Source organism: Teleopsis dalmanni, chromosome 1 (assembly GCF_002237135.1).
Source record: "Teleopsis dalmanni isolate 2A chromosome 1, ASM223713v2, whole genome shotgun sequence".
In the NCBI taxonomy this organism is placed as follows: Eukaryota; Metazoa; Arthropoda; class Insecta; order Diptera; family Diopsidae; genus Teleopsis; species Teleopsis dalmanni.
Genome location: NC_051846.1, coordinates 126,892,506 through 126,903,497, shown reverse-complemented (window position 1 = coordinate 126,903,497; position 10,992 = coordinate 126,892,506). Strand labels below are relative to the sequence as shown.

General features: G+C 36.2%; 1 protein-coding gene across 1 annotated transcript; it reads right to left on the bottom strand.

Annotated features, from left to right (window-relative positions):
* Positions 1-3,362: 3,362 nt before the first annotated feature.
* LOC119664951 lies at positions 3,363-4,085 on the bottom strand. The gene is made up of 2 exons (XM_038074319.1): positions 3,532-4,085; positions 3,363-3,451 (listed from the first exon to the last, which is right to left on the bottom strand). The coding sequence occupies exons 1-2, from the start codon at positions 3,852-3,854 to the stop codon at positions 3,415-3,417; spliced, it is 360 nt and encodes a 119-aa protein (XP_037930247.1). The 5' UTR covers positions 3,855-4,085; the 3' UTR covers positions 3,363-3,414.
* Positions 4,086-10,992: the final 6,907 nt, after the last annotated feature.

Here is a 10,992-nt window from a genome sequence, read left to right as displayed (position 1 = left end):
AATAATAATAAAAGGTATTCGTGAAAATTGCCCAACAGCCGGTACTGCGGCCAGAAGAGACCTATTGTACCAGTTTCACTATTGATTAAACAAAGCCCCTTAAAGCTTTGTGAATAAAGTCTAGAACTAAATCTAGAGAAGAGTTCTTAATCTGTTCTGGTGACAGAAATTCCTTATGAAACAGGTTTCTTCTGTGCGTTATTAAAGCTGGACAGTCACAAAGAATGTGCATGGTTGTTTCCTCATCTTCGAGGCATAATCTGCATTCCGAGTTAGCAGATAATTGTAGTTTATGAAGGTGATATTTCAGACCATAATGACCTGTAATGAAACCCGTTATCATCCTTAAATTACATTTTGAGAATTTAAGAATGTTTTTGTAGGAGTAAGGTGTTATCAGTGCTTTGCTTTGTCTGAGTCCTGGAAAGTTTACCCAGTACTCTAGCCGCATATGATTTTCCATTTCCTTGATAATCTGTTTTGTACTAGCCCAGTTTATTCCACAAAAGGGTTGAGGGCCTATAAAAGCAGTTTTTGATGCAGTTCTGGCAAGCTCATCAGCTTTTTCATTTCCCAAAACTCCTCTGTGGCCCGGAACCCAGTAAAGGTTTACTTTATTCCGAGCTGCAAGTGATTGCAGAAGATCGTAACACTCAAGGACCTGTTTTGATTTGAAAGTCCAAGAAGAAAGAGCTTTAAGAGCAGCCTGGCTGTCAGAGTAAATAACAATTTTCGAGCCAGAAGGTTTTTTGATTAAATTGGATCTTACGCATAAGTTGATTGCGTGGATTTCAGCTTGGAAGACACTCGGCCATGTGCCCATTGCTTCCGAAATGTGTGTTGGGTCCAAATACACCAGCGCCAGTGCCTTCATCCATCTTTGATCCATCTGTGTACCAAACCAAACTTTTTGGGTCAACCTGTGGGCCTCCATTCTCCCACGTTGAACGTGATGGTAGGTGTACCTCAAATTTTTTGCCAAAACGATGGAGTTCTGTTGTATAGTCTCCATCGCATTGAGGAATTTTATGTGCTCCAAATATTTTTAATATTGTTGTATGACCATAGTCAAGACAACTCTTGTTCATGTGGAGTTTTAGTCGAAGCGCACTAAGCGCAGCCGTAGATTGAATGTGTATGTGCAGAGGTGTCAATCCAAGTATAGCCTCAAGTGCTGCAGTTGGACTTGTCCTCATAGCACCAGTCATTAAGAGACACGCTAATCTCTGGAGCTTCATGCAAACAGCAATAGATCCAGCCTGTGTGACCTTTTGCCACCAAACCAGGCAACCATATGTCATGATAGGACGTACTACTGCCTGATATATCAAAAATATAATCTTTGGGTTTAGGCCCCAAGTTTTACCTATACAGGACCGTATTGTCCATAAAGCCGTTAATGCTTTGTTATATACTTTATTTAAGTGTGAACTCCAAGTGAGTTTACCATCTAGGACAACACCTAGGTACTTTGTTTCACTGGAAAGAGAAATATTAGTGTTTCCTAAACGTACGGGACCTATGTCTAGTTTACGTTTGAGTGTGAAAGGCACAACAACAGTTTTCTCCGGATTTATGGAGAGACCCTCACTTTCGCACCACGCTAAAATGCGTCGAAGGTGCCCTACCAATATCTCTGATAGACTCCTACCATGCTTTCCAGATACTATTATAACTAGATCGTCTGCATACCCAATGGCGTCACAACCAATATTCTCCAACAAGATTAAAAGTTCATCAACAACCACTGACCAGAGCAAAGGAGACAGTACTCCACCCTGTGGGCAACCTTTTGCGGCCTCAACAGCTACAGACGTTCTACCTAAGGTTGATGTAATTTTTCTGCTTTGAAGCATCGCCTCAATCCAGGAAATAACATTAAAATCAACATTTCTGTTAGTTAAGGCATTCGAGATCGAGCCATAACTCGTATTGTCGAAAGCTCCTTCAATATCCAGAAATGCACAAAGCGCAATTTCTTTGTTTTTGTGGGCCTTTTCAATTCTACTGACCAAGTTATGTAAGGCCAATTCGGTAGATTTCCCTTTGGAATAAGCGAATTGAGTTTTGTGAAGAGGTTGACTTTTAGACAGTTCTGTACGAATATAGATATCTATGAGTCTTTCCATAGTTTTCAGGAGGAAGGATGAGAGACTAATCGGTCTATACGATTTAGCGTCATCACTTGGTCTATTACCATTTTTTGGTATAAATACCACTTTCACTTCTCTCCAAGCTTCAGGTATATGTTTCCAGCAAAGGCTAGCCCTAAAAAGCACCTTTAAAGGATTGATAAGAACGTCTATGCCGTTTTGTATAAGTGCCGGGAAGATACCATCACTTCCTGGTGACTTGAAAGGACTGAAAGAATTAACTGCCCATCTGATTTTATCAATGTCAAAAATGATACCAGATAGCGACATTAAACGATTGTCTGGTTGTTCATAACTTAACGTGCGCCTATCTATGGTCGCATCACATAAGATCGATCCTGGAAAGTGCACATGTAGTAAATGTTGTAAAGTTTCCCTGCCATTTGCTGTGTAGAGACCATCATTCTTTTTCAATAGACCAATGTCATTTGAAAGAGACTTTCTCAACACTTTATGAAGGCGAGCCATTTGCGGAGTGTTGTCAACACCGTCACAGAAAGTTTTCCATGATTTCCGTTTAGATCTTCTAATCTCATTGTTGTAGGCAGTCAAGGATGTTTTATAGTCGACCCACACCCCTGATCGCTTTGCTAAATTAAAAAGCTTCCTAACCTCCCTGCGCATTTCTTCGAGCCTTTTGTTCCACCATGGCACATCCCGTCTGGATGTACGTGGTTCAACCTTACATGCATCTTCATGCGCCTGAGAGATAACAGAGTTTATTTGATCTGCAGCTAATTCAAGTTCATCAATATGACTGATTGAATTCAGTAACTGGTCCTCCTTACTAGCTAAGGATAGTCTAAAGATTTCCCAGTTGATACACTTACGTGCAGCTGGCAAATTTTTATGTAAAAAGTGACCCGGCAGTTCAAAAAGAATATGTTGGTGGTCAGATAAAGAAACCTCCTTTGAGACCCTCCAATTAACAACATAATTGGAGATAAATTGACTAGAAAGAGTAAGGTCAAGAACCTCTCTTCTAATGGCATTAATAAAAGTGGGTTCAGAACCATTGTTCAATATGCTAACGTTATTACTACTAAAGTATTCTAAAAGCATTTGCCCTCTTCTATTTATGTTAGTACTACCCCATAAGGTATGGTGCGCGTTTGCGTCGCAACCAATTATAAATTGTAAATTATTGGATTTGCAATAACTTACCAAGTTTGTGACTGCTTCAGGTGGTGCTTCGTCTGCATCGCCTGGAAAGTAGGCCGATGCGATCACGATCTCTCGTGTTCCGCACTCCGTCGGGATCTCAAAAATGGCCGACACCAAGTCCCTCTGGATGAAATCTGGAATTGGAATACAGTTAACATTTTTGTTTACTAGTATAGCAGTTCTAGGCGACTCTATGTCACGTTTATATATCAACTTGATTGATGTTGAAGGCCTTTTATATGCCCACCGACTGTCCATGGCTCCTGGATAAGCGCTATGGCCAGTCCTTTTGTGGCGAAGGTCCTGCACAAGGTAGCCGATGCTCCTTTCGCGTGGTGCAGGTTCGCCTGTAACACCCCTATGGTGCTCATTTTTGTTGAGTTTTATTGAGAGAGCGTTCGACTTCCTTTTGAAGTCGAGCTCTTCGTGGCCCTTTTTCCTTCTGGCGCTCTTTTGGAGTTGTTGATGCTCCACCCACAGGTGGCCGCATCCAAAGCCTTTTTTGAATGGCGGCTCTACTAGTAGTTGGGGCCTCATTTGGATTCACAATAGACGTAAGTGTTGATTGTGGGACCACGTGCTCCACTTTCTGTTTCTCCGTCCTTGTGATCTGGAGTTTATTTGGAACCTTTTGTTCCACAGGCCGTTGTTCTGGCTGCCCCTCCTTTGTCATACTGTTAGTTTTAAGCAGTAGCTTGACATGGCTGAAGCGATATGCAATTCTACCTCCACTCTGGACCAGTGAGTTCCAGGATGCATCGTCGACAGCAAAGACGATGTGGTGCAGTGAACCTTCTGCGGTCCGCTGTAATACCTTCCAGGTGCTTGCTTTAATCCTGTTCTGGGCCTCAATTGTGGCAAGAACCTTGGTATTTTCAAAATCGCAACTGTGTGGGAAGTATCCTCGCACCAGATGTGTTTTTGGAAACTCCGACTCTTCAACCACTTTGGCGCCCAGTTTAGCCTTTGTTGCAATAGCTGCCGCATTTTTACGGACCCATTCAGCCGTTTGGTTATTTGTGCACACCATCATGAGCCATCCCGTACGAGGGAAACAACCTTCAAATTCTGGTTTAACCTCGTCAGACGCCAACTCTATGGCAGTCTCAATTATAGCCTCCTGTAGCTGTGCAGTCTGTTCCCTGTTTAGGGGGCACTTAGCCAAATCAAAAGGAACAAATCCTAATTTGATCCCCTTGGCCTGACTGGCTACTTGGCTGAAAGAGGGTTTACTCGATCCCTGAATCGAGGTGTTTTGTTTTGGTTTCTTACCAGCTGGCATGACCATGTCGTCAGATAAAGCCCTTTTAGCTGGCGCACGAGTTGGAAGTTTAGAAACCATGTCTAGGGCCACATCCCTAGAGTGTCCCTGACTCATGTAAGCCTTTAACCTCCTCTTCTGCATTGAGTTCAGTTTCACAAAACCCTTCTGGTCATGTAAACTGATCCCTTTCATACAAACATTGACAACAGTAGCACCTGACTGTTGAGAACAGAGACTGACTCCGTCAATGTCAATAGAGGCAGCATCAGACCCTTCAGTTTCTGTGCTGCTAGCATCAGTATACTGTGGAAAAACAATATTTTCCACAGCGTGTATATTTTTGCAGATGTGCCCAACAGCACCATCTGCAAAAGGTTCACTGACCTGTGACACAACAGTCGACTGGTCGTTGTTAATTCCCTGCCCGACAGCAGTAGTGTTTGATGCGATAAGGGTAGCATCATCCCCTTTAGTTTGTTCATTAGACGTATCCATATGATATCCCACGAGTATTAGGGAAGTATAAAGTCGCCATCGGCAGAGCCCATTTACCGACAGAAGGCAAATTGAAAGCGGAGGTCGCCTGGTATCCGCAGTTCGCTATTAAGGTCATCACTAGCCCCGTGACCAAGTTCCTACAGGCATAGCTGTTCCACCGCAGATTGGGGGGTTGTTCGGGTCTCATTCATACATACACACATACTACACCATACACCATACATCCTAGGTACAAAAACTATAGATTGTTTCATATCTTCACTCAAACCCAGGGTGTTTTCCTTCACCCCGCCTAGTTGCTGGCGACCCCAAAACCAGCAGAGACATGACCTAACTGCTTTGGGGTCATCGATCCTACAAACAACTAAACTTCCATTAAAGGCCGATCGATTGACTAACGAACTTAATGAGTAGCACCAAAATGCAAAGACTCATCTACTCCCCGAGACGCTAAGATGGTATAGTAGCCATTCGGACCACGTCAGTCAGCCTACATAAAGTTACTACTAATACACATAAAATTACTACTACTACAAATACTACGTAAAATAAAACAAACACAACTACATAAAACAACAAAACATAGACTACATGACAACACAAAACTACCTAAAGGTAGATCTTGGTTGTACACCTCGTTCTAGAAACGTTAAAAATTCACAGTCGTCTGACAAATGCCAGGTGATTGCGAATATTCATATTTATAGTCCGAGTTGTAGCTAAGCCCCTACACCACGTCAAGGTGCCTACCATGTACCATGGATGGAAGTAAGTCATGACATGTTTTTTTTTGTTCGATGTCAGCAGTAGGATTTGAGTAGCCAAGAACCCCACCCCTAAACCGGCGAGCATACCGGGCTTGCCACCATGTCATGCAGGGCACTTAAGTACTACAATAAACCACCTAGGCTGACACAACACAAGTTGAGTAAATGCCAGATAAACGATTAAAGAACATTTCACAGTTTGACAATTCAAGAATCGACTTAAATATGGAGTACCAAAATAAAATTAGTGAACTCGAAGAAATTATTAAAAAGCAGGAACAAGTCATACAACAACAACATCATCAACAACAACAAAATGTATTCAGTTCCAAGGATATTATCCAACAGTTTCGACAATTAAAAACTTTGGATAAAGATCATAATTTAAGTGCTTTCATTAAATCTGTAGAAATGACAATTTCATTGTGTAATGATAACCAGCAATTAATAAATTACGGTATACAGATTGTAATTAATGAAAAAATTAGTGGAGAAGCTGGAAATTATGTTCGAGAACTGGGAGATAGCGTTAACTGGGAGAAATTAAAACAGAAACTAAGAGATCAATTTAGACCGAGGACAACCTATGGCGAAGTATTTAATAAGTGTCGAAGTATCAAGGTAAATAATCTTAGAGAAATATTTAATTATTTTGAAAAATGTAAGTTTGAAATTAGTGAATTATATGAATTTGATTGCGATAAACCATCAATATATAAACCTAGTAATGTTGATAGAGACTTAGTGAATATATTAATTGAGAAAATTGATGGATCGCTTAGAGCAAATCTTGATGAAAAATGTACACTCAATGAAATTATTTTACAAAATATACTAAATTAAGATTACTCGATGACATTAGAGCTATTCATGTTAGACATAGAAAGAATAGAGAAGAATTTACATACTCAAATAGATAGAGAAATGAATAAATCTAACAACCCAATTCAATATAAAAATGGTTATTATAATTCGAAACAATATCGAAGTAATAATAATCGTGGCTCAATTCAGAGTAGTAATTATAATAACGGTTCAACTCAACATAGAAACAATAATAACAATTCGTACCAATTCAGAAGTCATAACAATAATACAATTCAATATAAAAATAATAATGATGATTCAATTCAAAATGGTAATAATTATAATAATAATTCATTTCAACGTTGGAATAATCATAATAATTCATTTCAATATAGAAATAATAATAATAATCCTAGCTTTAATAGATATAATAAACCAACATTTAATGAAATAGAACCAATAGAAATTGATAATATAGAGAAAGCACAAGATGTAAATTTTTTCCAAACGCCTCATTCTGCAAATTACCTATAACAATAGCTATAACAATAGGTAACAGAAAAATTAAGTGTCTTATAGATACTGGCTCGGATACCAGTATAATAAAACCAGGTATTCTAGAAAAACATTTTATCGAAAAAAAACTCTCTAGTCTCTTTGCTATAGAACAATAAACGGAATAAATCAAGTCACTTTCGAAGTTATTACTCCAATACCTAGAGAATTTAATGTCTCAGGTACCTTCTCCTGGAAAGTAATTAACTTCAATAGCGAAAATTATGAAGCGTTAATAGGTCAAAATTTTCTCATCCCTCTTAAAGCTAAGATAGATGTAGAAAACAAATTTATTAATATATTAGGAACCACCATACCTTTCGAAAATTCTAACCCATATAAAGATCAGGAAATTAGCGTACTTGAATTTAGCGATATTAGGAACTTAGACTTAAATCATTTAAATCAGGAAGAAATACAATCAGTAAAAAATTTATTACAACAATTTAACGAACTTTTATTCAAAGAAGGGGATAAACTTTCCTGTACCCATGAAATACGGCATGAAATAATAACAACAAATAACAACTCAAAAATTTATAGATACCTCCAAACCCACGAAATTGAAATTCAAAAGCAGATAAAAGAAATGCTAGAACACAATATAATTAAAGAAAGCAATTCTGCTTATAATAGTCCCTTGTGGGTAGTTCCTAAAAAAGTTGACAGGTCCGGTTCCCAAAAATGGCGAATTGTTGTTGATTACCGAAGACTAAATGAAGTTACGGTGAGCGACAAATTCCCAATTCCTAATATTGATGGAATTATGGACAAACTTGGTAAAGCTCAATATTTTTCTTCTATTGATCTTGCCAAAGGCTTCCATCAAATTTTGATGGATGAAAATGACAGGAAAAAAACTGCATTTTCTACTCCACTAGGCCATTATGAATTCTTGCGAATGCCTTTTGGACTTAAAAATGCTAAATCGACGTTTCAACGCCTTATGAATTCTGTACTTCGAGATTACATAAATAGAATTTGTGTCCTCTATCTCGACGATATCTTAATATTTAGTACCTCATTGACGGAACATATAGAAAATTTAAAAAAAATATTTCAAAAATTAAAGGAAGCCAAATTAAAGATTCGGTTGGAAAAATGTAGTTTTCTAAAAAAAGAAACTGATTTTTTAGGTCATTTGCTTACACCTGAAGGTATTAGGCCAAACCCAGCTAAAGTTAAGGTAATACAAAACCTAAGGTTGCCCACAACCCAGAAACAAATTAAATCTTTCTTGGGTATTACTGGTTTCTACAGGAAATTTATTAAGGATTACTCCAAAATTGCTTATCCAATGGTCGTATATCTGAAAAAAAATGCTAAAATAAATGTTAATAATCCAAATTATATCACAGCTTTTGAAAAACTAAAGGATATTTTAATAAATCCCCCAATATTAAGATACCCTATATTTAATAAGCGTTTTAAGGTCATTACTGATGCCAGCAATTTCGCAATTGGCGCAGTTCTAACACAAGAAAGGCATCCAATTTCGTTCGCTTCACGAACACTAAATGATCACGAGAAAAATTATTCTACTATCGAGAAAGAATTATTGGCGATAGTATGGGGAGTAAAATACTTTAGACCCTATATTTTTGGAAGGGAGTTTGATCTACAAACAGATCACCAACCACTAAAGTGGTTGCAAGCAAAAAATTCTGGTATGGATATTAACCCTAGGTTGCAAAGATGGTTAGTGCAATTAGGAGAATACGATGCGAGAATAGACTATATAGCAGGAAAAGAAAATAAAATAGCCGATTTTTTAAGTCGTATCAATTGCGACGAGATCAATATATTAGAATCCGACAATTTCAATATTAACTTAGATGATTTGCTAAAAATCAAAAATTTAAATGCTGGAGAACAATCAGACCAAATTTCAATGGAAGTTCAAACCAATTATTCTCAAGAAAATATATCAATTATTAGAACTAATGATATTGACGATCACTTTACAATTCTTGACACTGTCGTAAATCGCTTTAGTAAACAAATTATACTAGATGAAAATAAGGAAACTGAAGCAGTAAATGTTTTCAAAAACAAGCGTATTTTTATAGACAAGGAAGATATTTCCTCCGGAAACGTTACCAATATAATAAGAAGATAGAGGAAAAATAGCAATATTTTCTAAACTCAATAATTATTATTACAACAAGTTACAGCAAACTCTATTAAGTTTCTTTTCAAATACAAAAAGTAAAGTGCAGCTATCTTGCATCAGACTAAGAAGAAGCAACAGAACTCAAAAAACAAATATGATTATTTCACAAACTTGAAGTCGGATATTCAGGAATTATACCGACATATGAGGGAATAAAACAAAAAATCTATCATCCGCAACTAAAAATAAAAATACATGAAATAATTAACAATTGCGATATATGCAATGGTGGGAAATATGATCGTAATCCAATACAAACTAAATATCAAATAACGGAAACACCAAATACGATCAATGAAATTGTTCATGTAGATACTTATGTCAATAGTAAAGTATCATTTGTAGGGTTTATAGACAAGTTTTCAAAACATGTTGTACATTTTCATTTACCAGATAGAAATAATCAAACGATAATCGGGAAGATAAATGAATTTTTAGCCATTAAGGGACACATAAAAAAGTTTGTCTTTGACAATGAGTTTAACTCAAGAAATGTGCGAGATTTTCTAACTGCAGAAGGTATAGAGTATCATGTTACCAAACCGAATAGCCATACAGGGAACTCTGATATTGAAAGATTAAATAATACCATTACTGAACGGATTAGAACACTAAATTTAGAACAAAAACGTCCCATCGCTTCTCAAATGTGTAATGCCGTTAGATTTTACAATAATTCTTATCATAGCACTATAAAAACTTCACCATTAGAAGTTATAAACAATAAGGTGGAACATAGTATCATTAAAGAAAGAATACATCAAATGAAAAACAGAACAATTTTTAAGCAAAACCAAAACCGAGAAAACTATTTAGAAAACAGGGAAGAAGGTTTTATAAAGAATTATAGGAACGTTAGACATAAAGAAGAACCTAAATTTATAAAAAGAATACTAAAAAATGTTCACACATCAAACATTAAAAGACCCTCTAAATTTACAGATACTTAAGTTCACATTAATCTTTACTATCATGATGATTCTATATTAATAAAAAATGCTGTAAATTTAAGCCTATTCCAAAATCGTACAAAAAGGAAAGTAATTTTGAATAAAAATAATTTAATAATTTAATTAATTTTGCAAACTGTCAAATAAAAATTTCAAACATTAAATATAATAATCAAAAAAAGGAATTCTATGAAAAATATCAATTACAATTGGATAATTCCTTAACGCAAGAAATACCAGAATTTGAAAATATTCATTTAGAAAAATTTAAAAATATAAAAGAAATAAAAGAATTGTTTTTTCACAAAAAAGTATCCTATGGAATTAGTATTACATTTGGTATAATAATTGTATTAATCATTATAATTGTGTTATATCTTTATAAAAGAAAGGACCAAATAGAAATTGTAAATAATATTCAAGACAATAAAGTCGACGAAATCGAACTAAATCAAATTAAAAGAAAGTATGGAATTGTATAATTTTTTTTTGTTTTTTCTTTCCTCATTTCTCACATACATTTATAATAACGAGATCCAGGAGTATCTCGAATCAAGGGGTAGAGGAGTTACATTCTCTTATCTTATCCCTATATTAAATATTTTATTATCGTTGTTTGACCTAATCAAACAACGAAATATCTAAATTACATCCTACTAAA

Coding starts and splice junctions, on each gene's coding strand:
- LOC119664951 (XM_038074319.1), bottom strand. CDS start 3,854: ATGAGGCCCCAACTACTAGTAGAGCCGCCATTCAAAAAAGGCTTTGGA. Junction 3,452..3,531: donor AGGCCTTCAACATCAATCAA/GTTGATATATAA, acceptor TTCCAATTCCAG/ATTTCATCCAGAGGGACTTG.